Source organism: Amblyomma mixtum, chromosome 8 (genome assembly GCF_055824585.1).
Source record: "Amblyomma mixtum isolate Tamu chromosome 8, ASM5582458v1, whole genome shotgun sequence".
Classification (NCBI taxonomy): Eukaryota; Metazoa; Arthropoda; class Arachnida; order Ixodida; family Ixodidae; genus Amblyomma; species Amblyomma mixtum.
Window position 1 is genome coordinate 41,192,094 of NC_143019.1, and position 14,087 is coordinate 41,206,180.

Consider the following 14,087-nt stretch of genomic DNA (forward strand, 5'->3'; position numbering starts at 1 on the left):
TCAGCGGGATAAATGGAGGCCTTGTACGAGCACTTCACAATGCACAGTAGGTGAATTACACTACAGGAACACTTAACTAGGATAATAATTAGCGTCTTCAATTAATATGAATGACGATGTGTATTGAAGGGCATGTGATGGAAACAAACGTGTCGATGGCTCCGAAAGGGTCCGCCAGGGGACCCGGAGTGACCGTAGGGACTTTTAACGATGTCGCATCATACTCGAAGTGAAAAGTGTCCCGAAGTTTTTTTAAAAGTACATGATAACATCGGCAGCCGAAGGGGAAATTTATTGGTCATTAAAATTTATTGAACGATTTTCCCTGCTCTCAGTTCAAACTTCTGACACAATGATTGGGAAGGGCTCCGAGATCTTAGTGTGAATATGAATAGCGGTGTTCATTTCCCTCAGATAACCGCGCTTGGAAAAACTCTCTTGGCGGTCAGAGACAGCGACACCTTTTAATAAATTTTTTACCTCTTTCTAACCTATTAGAGCTCCGTTTGCAGCGAAAGTATTATCTTAGTCATTAAAACTGTTATCTCTCGATACAGGCGACATTCATTTCGTCCCCCAGCGTCCCTTTTAGCGCTGAAGGTGGTATCTAAACATATTGCAATGTTGCCGGTAATACTGGCAGTAATGACATTCACTACAGTGTGGAAGCAGAGAATTGGAGGGTGCCTTGGTTGTCTACCACGCAGTGACAGCTCTGTTCCTTTTTACTTTAAACTTCTTTCTCAGCTTCATTGGACAGAGCCTTAAATTCTCTGTACTGTACAGACTTTAACTGACCAGGCGAAGGAATACAGACAACGGCACACCTTTGGGGCTATTGTGTTTTCGTTTCCCGGCAGTTTCAGCGCAATCTGAAACTATCTCGGGCTATTGTTATAACAGCAATGTTGTGCCTTCGTGAGTAAATTGGGCAGGTTAAGTAATACGAGAGTGGTGCTTGTTCTTCAAGACACCTCTTTATTGTTGATTTGACTTTACTAGCCTAGCCTCACCAGTTCTTCGAGCTCGCCGAGGTCAGGTTGCCCATCCAGGACATTTAGAGCGGGAGCTCTACTTCTCGATGTACAACTTCTGATTTCGATGTGGATGAGGCAATGACCTTCAATGCCTCACAAGGTCAAACCGAACTGAACTGCGCGGTAATATGGCCCAAGATACGCTATTACTACCACGTGATCATGCGACTATGACCGTTGGGTACCTGACCTTGACCTTCACCCTTTCACCTTGGAATTTGGTTTAAGACAGTGGTCACCAGAACAGCAATGACCTTCAATGCCTCACGAGGTCAAACCGAACTTAACTGCGCGGTAATATGGCCCAAGATACGCTATTACTACCACGTGATCATGCGACTATGACCGTTGGGTACCTGACCTTGACCTTCACCCTTTCACCTTGGAATTTGGTTTAAGACAGTGGTCACCAGAACAGCAATGACCTTCAATGCCTCACGAGGTCAAACCGAACTGAACTGCGCGGTAATATGGCCCAAGATACGCTATTACTACCACGTGATCATGCGACTATGACCGTTGGGTACCTGACCTTGACCTTCACCCTTTCACCTTGGAATTTGGTTTAAGACAGTGGTCACCAGAACAGCAATGACCTTCAATGCCTCACAAGGTCAAACCGAACTGAACTGCGCGGTAATATGGCCCAAGATACGCTATTACTACCACGTGATCATGCGACTATGACCGTTGGGTACCTGACCTTGACCTTCACCCTTTCACCTTGGAATTTGGTTTAAGACAGTGGTCACCAGAACAGCAATGACCTTCAATGCCTCACGAGGTCAAACCGAACTTAACTGCGAGGTGGTATCGCCCAAACTATCATAGTATGACCACGTGATATCATAGACTATGACCATTGGGTACCTGACCTTCACCTCTGACCGACCTTGGGCCTTGACCTTGGCATTTTATTCGATACAGTGGAGACCGTGCTTCGCAGAGCTTTCGCTCGTAGAAGTAGGCTCAAGCCACCTTGAACGCCAGTCATTTTTCTTGCGTGCACATTTTTCTAGTGTACTATGTTTAGGTAATTTTAATAATGTGGGCAAGATAAGATGACACGGTTCCTCGGAGCCTGCGTTATTATAGATTACAGATATTAATCTGTCCTGAACTGATTACAGCCAGTTTCCTGCACATATCTGAAATGGAGCCGCGTATTATCTTTATTATCTCTGCCTTGTTTCATGGCGTCGGATGTCCTACGCCTTCGGCGCCGTCATTTCCGAATGGAAGCGGCGTTCTTTAGATATACACCGGGGTGTGGTGACGTCAGCCCGACATGTGGCGACGGACTTGATGGACACCTTGGTGGAAAAGATCGATAAGGCGTCGTGGATCCAAGAGCCCTTGCGCACAGTGGCTTTACAGAAGGCGAAGAGCATGCGGCTGCAGTTGTCCTACCCGGAAGAGTACAGCAACGAGACCCTGGTGGAAACGTTTTACGGTGAGCTGCGAAAGTAGAAATTTGGGCCGGTTGACGCATCGAGACAAGTTAGTGCTCAATAGCATTGGATGGGGTGATGTAAGAACAGACTCAAAGCAAGCGCTTCGTTTGCATCTGTTCTAACTCCATTTCGTGCGAGCGCTGTTTCGCACTTATTAGAGCGAAAGCTCTACTCTTCCAACGCTGAGCCTGAAGCTCAACTGCCTCTTAGATTTGACCTCTAACGGGAGGAGCGACGCATGTGTCTATGACGTCATGCCATGTGTCTCGCCGACGCCACAGCTGCGCTCTTCACAGTCACGTCCGTCGCAGCGCTGGCTGCTGCTGGGCCGCTCCTCCTCGCCAGTTGTGTCATGTGATGTGTCACGTGATTCGCTCTTGTGCTTGGCAGACACGTCCGCCGCTCTGGGCGCTCGCTCTTGCACTTGTCGCAGGTGTTTCATCGCGTGATTTGCTCGCGCTAATATAATTGGAGGGCTTGCTGGCAGAGCTTTCGCTCTACATTCTGGCTCAGCTGAATTGAGCCACAGCCATTATTTCGAAGGGTCGCCCGTTGTCTCTGCAGATTTACTGCTTGTATTCGTCCACTTCAGAATTGGTTTGTTAAATTTGATCAATCCGTCTTATTAGTTGCACGCGGTTAATTGAGTGGCTGAGTCAATGTAATCAGCCAGGCACTGGCCATGGTCTGTCGTTGCTATGAGGATTCGCTTCAAAGGTGCTGTGCGTATTGATTTTTGTTTGTTGCAATCGCTCCGAGAAAAGTCTTTAGTATACGTCTGTATTCGGAAAGATACGACCAACAAATGATTGTGTTTCCTTGCGACTGTGACTAAAAGGGCGTTTGCTGATAAGGCAGTTCTCATGAAGCGCCCTAGGCATTTTTGAAGTGGGTTAAGCTCTCGCTGATTTATATTAAATATTTTGCTTGTATTATCTTTGGGAGGAACAAAACCAGTAATACATCACGACATACTAAATTACTGTACTACCCCCCCCCCCCCCCTTGAAGATCCTTGAGCCGTCCCTGCTGTCTGCCTTGAACATGAAATGAATCAACATATTTTATTTGACGATACATAAACGACAATACTCATCATCCTTTTCTGGCGTGGACGCAGCTCATTTCCCACAAGTCGGCACGGAATTCTTCACCCCATATATGGCGTCCCGCCGCCTGGTGACAATTTGCATCTTCAGAGGACACGTCAATGCCAGGTACCGGCCGTCCTACATCAATGCCTTCTACAATTTCGACGAAAACACCATCAAAATCTACGCAGGAATTTTGCAGCTGCCCATCTTTATCTTTGAGGCACCGGCTGCACTCAACTACGGAAGTCTCGGACAGGTACTCTTGGCTGTGGTGTGTCCTTCTTTTTAACGCGACAGCGTTAAGGGGCCCGTGTCGCAGAAAAGCCGGTGTCGTCGGCGGCGTTGGACGTGAGCGAAAAATGCCGCCATCAGACGGCGCCCACTAAAACCTCCTCGTCGCAATGTACGCCACTGCCCCAACAGATAGAGCGCGGCGGCAGCCCCTCCCGCTCGTCACGTTCGGGCGCAGGGGGTCGTGCGGGGACGCAGGAGTCACGCGGTGAGCGACGCAATTATGTCACAGGGTTTTCAAATTTTCTGTGCGGACTTAATGTGTCGATGTTCAGCTCTGTATGATAGGAGATATTTCTAGTCCAATTTCTACAGCCCAGCTGCAATTAGACCGCTTCTGGTTGCGGGTCGGAGGTGATGCCGTTGTAAACTTGGGAGAGTGAGGAGGAGCAAGGAGGGGGGGAAAACGCCATATAAGTAGGCGAGGGTACGTGCGAGTTCTCTTCCCCACCCCTGCCGCCTTCGCCGGACACGCTTGACTTGCCTTTCCCTGGTTGCCCTGCTCCAACAGCTAACAGCACAAATAACGGTCAGGCGGTAGGAAGATTAGTGTTGTGTGTCAACATATAATGTTTTTGTCAACTAGGGTATATATGTACCGTCTTTGGCAAAAGTAACCAGGCTGCAGGGTTTGCTTCTAGCATGTATAGTGGAGCGCTTGTGACTTCCCTAAAGACCAAAACGTGTTGGAAGGTAAGAAGACTGCCAGTCCTTACCTTTAACGACCATTTCAGCTTCAGGGAAGCTGTAAGGGCTCCACTGTACGAGCTAGAAGCAAACCATGGAGCCTGGTTACTTTTGACAAAGACTGTACGCATGTATGTGAGTGTGCCTGAGAGAGCCTGTCGGAAAAGAACTCTCAACATCCGAGCTCAGTTTCGCATTACCGAGGATTAATCTTCCTGTCAGTTTTTAAAGAGACATTCACAAAAAGTCTTCAAATTTTCGCCCTTTAACTGGTGGCTTTACTGAGCTGTATGCGAATAGTTAGTATTAGTTACAAGTGCAGTACTCCAATATTCCGGAAACGGTGACTCCGCCGCGCCATTTTTGGTTGCAGATCACCGGACATGAATTGATGCACGCTTTTGACGTTCGGGGCATCGCGTACGACGACAGGCTGCGTCCGGTGCACTTCGAAAGCACTTCAACGATGAAGCGTTACCGAGAGAAGCTGCTCTGCCTTCGTGCCGCGTTCGAACGGGTACGTAATCACAGCGTATACGCTTGAGAGTGCTTGATCGCAAGTTTGCCTGAGCGCACTTAATCAAAGATCTCCAACTAGTTTCGAAAAAAAATATGGCAGTGGTTTAGCTTTATTTAAACCTGGAGGATTGCGAAAGCAACGAGGAGAGAGAGAGAGAGGCGATGGAGAGCGCGCGTCAGCGGCCGCACCCCTGCTCGCTAGCTTGCGCCGCTACTGCGCGTGCGCAACTGGCGAGCGCGCCGGTGGCATCTCTGAGTCACCTGCGCAGCGACGGCGGCGGCGGCGGCGCGCCAGCTGTGCGCCATGTGACGTCACTGCTCAAATGGCTCGGAGACTCGCGTAGTGTTGCTTTCGCAACAAAAACAAAAATCACACACATGAACCTCCACTTAAGTGTTGCCAAGAGGTATTTTTTTTTCTTCGAAGCTCGTTCTCCTTTAGAAATTATAATAAAACGTATTGGGCTGACCCCTTCAGGTTCAGGTAGTTGACCTATCGTCCTTCAGCCTACGTTCCTTATCCACCGCGATTATCTCGGAACAAGAAGCGACTAGTCTGGTGACGTCTGGACCACTGGTTTCATTTAGAAATTAGGATGAATTTCTCCCAATTACATAAATGTTGACGTTTTATAGCATAATTCTGCTGCCATGCACCACCGACCATGTAGCTAGCGGGTGAACTTACTGTCCTGTTCCACATAAGCTTGGGGAATGTTACGAGAAGGCTTTGCGATCTTAGTGTAGTAAGCATATAGTGCACTCAATAAATGAAACGCGGACAAGAAAACCGAAATGTTAGCAGAGAAGCACGAACATATAAGCTTTATAGAAATGCAAGCGACGTTAACATTTCTGAAAGACAATTTTTGTGCCTCCAAAGTTATGTGCACTACTATACAGCCCCCCACAGCCCAGATCATTTGACTTGGCTGTTTGTCCTTCAATTGACTTTTTCGCGCCTCAACAGATCTCATGCCGAAATGCGAGAAAATGTTAAGTTATTTGTCTGATTGGAGCAGAAACCTGATTTAGGCAAAGCAGCCAACCACAGATGCTGCTCATAACACCCTTTATCCTACAGATTTGCTGAAACGGAGATTGCGTTCGAGCATAGGGGGTACGACGTTTTTCCAAAAGACACTTCGGTCGCAGAACTGACGCGTTCGTAATGAACTCCGTGTAAAACAGATTTCCAGCCTAATATACGCTGCTTTTGACGAGGATATATGTAGCTGGCCTATAATTGCATCTGTGGTTAGCGCTGTACCGCGTGTGGTTCGTTTGTGTATTGCGCAGTTCACGCTGACAGGAATTATTTCTGATGCACGAAAGGCTGATGTTCTGCACTATCTTTTTTTTCCCTCAAGGTTTGAGTCGTTTTGTGGCTGATGCGATCGTGGCACAGCTGTGGCACATTTATGGTAGCGTATTGTATACGCTACGAATGGGTCTTCTTAGGGCAGGTAGTGCCCGCTGATCCGGATCATGAGACGGAAATAACTAAAAGAATAAGAATGGGTTGGAGCGCATATGGCAGGTTCAATCAGCTCATGAATGGTTGCTTACAAATATCCCTCAAGAGAAAAGTATACAATAGCTTTATCTTACCGGTACTCACCCATGGGGCAGAAACGTGTAGGCTAACGCAAAACGGGTTCGGCTTCAGTTAAGAACAATGCAGCGAGCTATGGAAAGAAAAATGATAGGTGTAACGTTAAGCGATCGGAAGAGGGCGGAGTAGGTGAGGGAACAAATGCGGGTAAATTAAACCGAGCCGACATCAAGAGGAAGAAATGGGCTTGGGCAAGGAAGGCGAGATAACCTCTGGTCCTTAAGGGTAACGGAATGGATTCCAAGAGAAGGCAAGCGTAGCCGGGGGCGGCAGAAAGTTAGGTGGGCGGATGAGATCAAGAAGTTTTGCGGGGACACGGTGGGCGCAATTGGCAAAGGACAGGCATGGGAGAGGCCTTTGCCCTCCAGTGGGTGCATTCAGCTCATGGTGATGGTGATGCAATTTCATCCGCAGCATCTCCCAACTCACGAATCTCGAAAGGTGGCTCAGGGCTTCTTTCAATCTATGAAGTACAATTGTTTCCTTAGCATTCAATCTGATACCGCTTGCAGACGGAATCGTCGTCACGTGCGCGGACACCCAACGAGACCGTGGACTCTGAAGGGTTCACCGACTTCACGGGCCTGCTGCTGGCGCAGGCCGCATACCAAGGCCTCTCCACCAGAGAACGCGAGGCGAATCTGCCGGGCATTAGGCTTAGCGCCAAGCAGCTGTTCTTCGTGGCGCACTGCAGCAAATGGTGCGCTCAGCCATTAAACGATCAGCGCAGACAACCTTCGAGCCGCTACTGGGCAGCCCGTTCGCGCTGCATCGTGCCATTGCAGAACACGCCGGAGTTTGCCGAAGAATTCCAGTGCAAGCCTGGTGATTTCATGAACCCTACAGACAGGTGCTCGTTCTGGTAGAGTTTTGTAGTGAAAATAAACAGGTTTGTTAGTGTTACAAACTCCCTTCAACAAATACAGTTGTCTGCTGTCTCACGCGCCAAAAAAAAACTACAAACAGAGGAAGATTAAGATACTATGTGATGCAATTTTCTGCAAAACAGCAAGTTGAGCGTATTGGTATATACTTGAAGAAAACAGCGCAGCAACGTACACAAGAGAGAAGACGGGACAGGCGCTGACTAGCAACTGAAGGTTTATTGAAAAGGAGCACAAAAAATATGCTCTCCTTACAACCAAGAGCACGCATGAGCTACACCAAGAACACTGATAAGATGTCAACTTCAGTCATCGTGGTCAAGGTACAAAGTTCACAGTCATGAACGATAACGGATAGGGTGCATACGCATGTGTCGCGGTTTTGTGAATATGAAATGCTTTGCTGATTTTTCTGGCTAGTTTATGTGGTTGACAGTCAGCGCCTGTCCTGTCTTCACTCTTGACCTTGTTGCTGCGCTGTTTTCTTTTAGCGCAGTTTACGAGGTGTTTTAAGTCGAAAGCCTTTAGTGGCTCATACTGTCGTCCGTTAAAAAACCGTGTCACTCGCGTTTAACTCGGGAACTAAAACAGATAGAAGAAAACCAATGGTTGCTTCAGATAGAGGAGGAAAAAACCAACCCAGAAGACAAGTGTGATGACTGCAGAATAATTGGTTCATTAATTATACGCAAGAATGTCGAAATTGCGCCGAAATAGCGCGGATATCGATATAGCCACGGAAACAATGTGACGTCACATCCACCGAAAGTCGTAACGTAATAGTGAAAATCGTCACAGAATGGTCGGAAAAGCGCCGGATTTGTGTCAAATTAGATAAAAAAATCAGATCACCGAAATATCTATAATTTGGGTATCGAGGTAGCCACGGGAACGATGTTTCGTCACATTCAACGCAACGCCGACCGGAAGTTGTTAGCTTTAGCAGGCGTAGTTCAACCTCGGGGGAGACACACTTAGTAGAAGTTAGCCAGAGTGGTAAAGTAGCTGGTGAATTGCTTTCTCGCATCTGTAGTAGTTACATGCGGAAGAGCCTTCTTCATAGCTTCTTTAAGTGCTCCTAGGTTCTTCAAATCGTAGGCGGCCGTGTGCCCACAGGACTTGTGAACACAAAATCAGTCGCATGGGTATCCCCAACAGGTACGTACACAGATTGCAGTGCGATGTCTCAGAAGAGAGAACCCGCACGTACCACTGCCATATCACGGGCTAGAAGGAAGCCATTCGCGAAATTAAAGAGTACAGGAGTAGTCCCGAAAGATGATTTCTGAAATAAAGGTAAAATAAAAGCGGGCAGTGTGTTAAGGAGTATGTATGTGCAGTGCCACTAAGGCAATAACAAATGCAATAATAAGCTCTGCCACTAACAAAAGCCCCAGGAAATAGAACGAGGCGGCCCTCGGAGCTTTTTCTAAAATATTTTCTTTTGCACTTTCTTTTCTTGTCAGCCAAGGGAAATTCACTGTTAATCCACTTCGACGCAATTTCTTCTTCTGGTGGGCGTAACAGCACAAGTAAATGTCGTGTGTACCATAATTTTTTCGGCTACTTTTTTACGGCACACTTGGCACAAATGCATAGTTTGGGTTCGCTGTATACTATAGGAAATCGTGTAAGGTATTGTCGTGTAGGAACCGGAGAAGGCCCCTGGCGTTCATGGAGACCTTTCCTCCTCCTCCTCCTTTTCCTCCTCGCTTCCTCCTCCATGACCGCCGTTAGTCCCGTTTCCTGTAAAATCCGTGTCCGCGAAGACCTTGGCCCTTCACAAGTCAACAGCAGGTGGCGAACATTCTCCTTTGCGGTTCGTGTGGAACACCTCGGGCGGGTGCTGGGCTCTGCGTCTTCTTGAGAGTCCCGTCGGCACGTGACCGACGGGATAAGAGGCACCTCCCCCCTTCCCCCAGCCTTCCCCCAGTCCTTATCCCTCTGAGGGACACCTCCCTCTAATACCGATAAGTCACGAGGGAGGGAGAAAGTGCATGGGGAATGAGGACCCGTTTATTTGTCCTTAAAGTGAATGCTGGCGCAGATTAATGGATCCTTTTTTTTTAACACTGCCTGTCTCGAGACAACTAACAGAGCGGTAAGTGAAGAAGAAGCAGGGCACGCGCCGAGCGGTTTCAGCCAGTCCAGCCTTCTCGTGCATCGGAGACCTTGCTAGGCATCGCCCTTTCGTTGCTCGCAGCCCAGACTGAAAAGGAAAGCCCTTGACGCCCGCCCTCCAGGTGGAAGTCCCTTCGTGGTCGTTCCTTCGCCCAGCTTCTTCGTCTCGTCTCCTGGCCAGGTGGGCAGTCTGTCTGAATGTGTCTGATGTCCGTTTGCAATCCCCATGTCGTTCTCGATGAGATAGCAAGGCGGCTTCTGTGTTGGGCATCGCTTAAGCCGACCGTTGGTATCTCAAAAACGTATATGCGATACTTCTGCATTATTTGCCTGTATTTGGGGTAGCGCGATAGTTTGTTTATTATCGTCCTAATTTTTTGGCTATGCTTGTTTGATCCGACAGCAGATCGGTGGTATCACAAACCTGCTGTGCGGTAAGGAGTAAGAGTGCTGGCGTGTGATAAAAAAGAGGTAGTTCTCTTGGCTTTGCAAGTTCCCGAAGCGCACTGTGGTACTCAAAGCGTATAGCCAACCAATTTGTAAGCTCGATGCATCACGCATGTGTTAGCTATATTCCACGACTACTGGCGACATCACTATCATAGTTTTTAACGGGCTCACCTACAACGTGCATCTTCTAGGCAGTGTGCAGACAGGTGTGAATTGAAAGTGTTTTTCAAAGTTTGTTTTTCTTTTTAGACCGGTTGCTGAGGACTTTCCTGCCTGGACCTTCTCGCACTGACCTCTGCTGCGACGCAGTTCCCTACGTTTCATATTGACTCGTGAAAGACCTGGAAGAAGTCCACCATGGCCGACTACAGTTACGCCGATCCAGGGCTGACGATCCCTCGTAGTGTATCCCACCATATTCTTTGTACTGCCTTCAGTATCAACTAACTGGGTCTAACGTGACTGCAGAGGCGGAAGACAGAGATCCCTAATTTCTTTTTTTTTTGTTTGCTCTCGCCCTCAGAAAGCCAGTTCCTCTCCGGGACCAGCCTCATCTCATCACAGAGCAGTGTTCTGACAGTTGGACAGAGTGGGGTAAGCATAGTAGAACATTTGAGCGGGCGAGCTGAACCGTACTTCAAAATATGGGAATGCATACTTGTATCATCGCCGTCAGGCGACATAGTGATGACCAAAGACAAATGTATTTTCCATTTCTTCCCAATGAATCATGACAGGCGCGAGCCGCGACCAACTTACTCCGGATAATTTTCTAGCCTCTCCATATTGCGCTCCCCCGTTGGATGTGAGGCTTTGATTCGTTTAAGGCGAAAGCCTTTAATGACTCATGCTGTCGTCCTTTAGCAGAGGGTGTCAAACCTTTGGCAGCGTTGAACTCGTGATAACTCGGTAACTAAACAAGATAGAAAGCGAATGGTCGCTTCAGATAGAGGAGAAAAAAATGAACCTAGAAGCCACATTTCATTAATGTAGAGTAATTAATTAGTTATAGTCAGAAATGTCAAAATTGCGTCAAAATAACGCAGACGTTGATATAGCCACGGGAACGGTGTGACGTCACATCCACCGGAAGTCGTCAAGGCATAGTGAAAATTTTCACAGAATGGTCGGAAAAGCGTCGCATTTGTGTCAAATTCGATGAAAAAATGTGTAATTAAGCGTAATTAACACTTAAGATCCCCGAAAAATGTATAATTCGTTAACGGTGTGACGTCATATTCACCGGAAGTCGTCACAGCATAGTGTCCTCAGCTTTCGCCTCTCAACACTTCAGTTGCCAAAGTGCCTTCGCAATTTTCTCAATCCTCTTCGCTATCAGATCGGAGCGCATTGGTCGGTTCTACTCGTTTGACACGTTTAAGCCTACATGCTCTTCGTGATTTTAACCAGGTTATCGTTATTTCGTGTTCGTTTTCTATGCCGTGCTGCTTGTTTTGCCTGTTGTAATAATTCCAAAAAATTTCATTTCATGCCATTGACGTTAGAGTGATACGCTTACACATTCGAACAATTAGCTTCTCATTATTGTTGATGAAGAATAGCACAGCTTTTACGTGCTGTTACCACATACGCATTCAATGTTTTTCTTGATTTCTGCAGTTCGAGGCTCCCGCTGAAAGTGAATCTCATGTAAGCATACCATTATCGCACTTATAGAGTTGGAGTGTACACAGCACTCGTTTTTCCGTTTATAATACTGTGGTGTGGGAGAGGCCTATTTTCTTATTCATTTATTATGCCTCGATCTACTATATGTAAGGTCTGTGTGGTTGAGTCGTTTTAAGGCTACACATGGGCTATAAGAGGAGCTGTAGATAAATGGCTGCGTATTAGTTTCTACTACGTTTTGTTCTTTAAGGTGCACTGACTTTGTACAGAACAGGAATGTCTTAGGATTTCGCCTCCATAAAAATACTACGGTCGCGGCCGAGATTTGATTACGCCCCCTAGGACTAAGCGGCCGAACGCCATAGGCACTGCACTCTTAGACAGGTTGTACTACTCTCGTGCGTGCATTGCAGTACGCGTAGCAAAGTTGACTGCTATCCACTACATTCGATCCCTAGAGCGCTACAAACAGCTTGCAATTAAAACAAGAAGGATTCATTTTTTAGACCTTAGAGTAGAGAGGAAAAGGCGAGTAGTATTCCCGGATGGCTCTCGGCGCACTGCAGTTCCAGTTCTTGTAATACAGACATACAGTGACCCATTGCAAGAGCGTTGTTTTCTGGGTGGACGATGCATTAAGCCTGGTGGTAGTAGTTAAGAGAACAGTGCTACTGGTTTTGCCTGTTTTCGCTTGTGCACCTTTAGCGCCTAAATATCCAACTCTGCATCTGGCGTTGGCTTGGCATCTAGTTTTCAATATTGTTTCGAAATACACTGATAAACTTTCTTAAATTTTTGTACAATCGAAAATCACAATTTTGTTTATATAATGCAGGCCTCATTTCTATTCTCTTTTGCATTTCAGTCACTAATGTGGAGTAAGTATTGTCATACTTGGAAGAATCTCATCAAGAGTAGAACATGCGTTGCAGTGGGATGAAGGAGGAAGGACTACTTTATGCCAAAGCAGCAAGGGCATCGACCCAATAGTGGAAATGTATTTGCAAAACCTGGTCCGACAAAGCACCGGAGTAAGACGATCCATTTCCAATTTTAGGCTCATTATCTGTGCTGCTTGCGTAAAAAGTAACGCAATGTGCAAGGAACCTCCAGGGCCAGATGTCACCGACAGGTGTCATTGGCACGTACAGAACATGCTTTCGATTGGTCTAGAGGAATGTGTGCGTGCGTTTACATTACAGTGCCTGAATTACTCCTCGAATTGTGAAGTTGGCCGTATAAGTCATTGTAATGTATACGTTCCTGCTTCCGGCGTTGCTCGTTGGCCTGTAACATGCATTCAGGCGTAGGAGAGTGTTACGTGCTAAAGAAAGCACAGCAGAAAGCTAATCACTCGTCTGATCATTCTTTTCATGCTGCTTTCGTCGTTATATTGCCTGTTTCTATGATGTAAGATCCGCTAGCCAGCCAAACAACGTGTTCTGGAAGTGTAGTTTGACACTAACCACGCAGGGACTTTATAACGCTGAGACATCTTTTGCAGCCATCGCCTTCTGCCTGACAGTTGCGGCGGTTATCGGCGCGGTGGCTTTCTTCTCCCTTGCATCGAAAGACAAAGGTAAGACTGGAGTTACCGTCGCCAAGGGAAAAAATAAAGAGGATATTGACTGCATTCGAATCAATGCGAAGGCGCGGAGTTGTACTACGCAGACGACGATGATGAGAGAGCAGTGCCGCGGCAAGGAGCACTGGCGCTAGGCCAACCTGCAGCAGAAACATAAACTAGACGATTTGGCTAGGCTCTGAACCTCCGGATTACTGCATTTGCACTAAATGTAGAAGCGCAGTAGGAACACCCACTGCTCTGAACTGCCGTTTGAAGTGTTGTGGGGAGCGTATTCAGCGTATTCAACTTGGCAACTAAAGTGTTTAGGGGCGGAAGCCGAGGACACTATGCCGTGACGACTTCCGGTGGATGTGACGTCGCACCATTCCCGTGGCTATATCGATACCCAAATTATACATCTTTTTGGGTCTTAAGTGTTAATTACGCTTAGTTACACATTTTCCCATCTAATTTGACACAAATCCGACGTTTTTTCGACCGTTCTGTGACAATTTTCACTATGCCGTGGCGACTTCCGGTGGATGTGACGTCATACTGCTCCCGTGGCTATATCGACCTCCGCGCTATTTCGACGCAATTTCGACATTTTTTGCCTATAATATATAATTAATCAACAGTCATCAAACTTGGCTTCTAGGTTCATTTTTTCTTCTTCTATCTGAACCAACCATTGATTTTCTTCTATATTTTTGCGTGTGACACCCTTTGTTAACAGACG

The 14,087-nt window shown here is 47.1% G+C and overlaps 1 protein-coding gene across 1 annotated transcript in view; it reads left to right on the plus strand.

Annotated features, from left to right (window-relative positions):
- LOC149332236 (neprilysin-2-like) overlaps positions 1-7,563 on the plus strand; it is a 33,021-nt gene extending 25,458 nt beyond the window's left edge. The window contains exons 11-14 of the mRNA XM_089557488.1: positions 2,293-2,490; positions 3,612-3,841; positions 4,937-5,080; positions 7,210-7,563. Coding sequence (XP_089413614.1) covers positions 2,293-2,490; positions 3,612-3,841; positions 4,937-5,080; positions 7,210-7,563 — 926 coding nt within the window. The remainder of the gene's footprint in view (positions 1-2,292; positions 2,491-3,611; positions 3,842-4,936; positions 5,081-7,209) is intronic.
- The last annotated feature ends 6,524 nt before the right edge of the window (positions 7,564-14,087 follow it).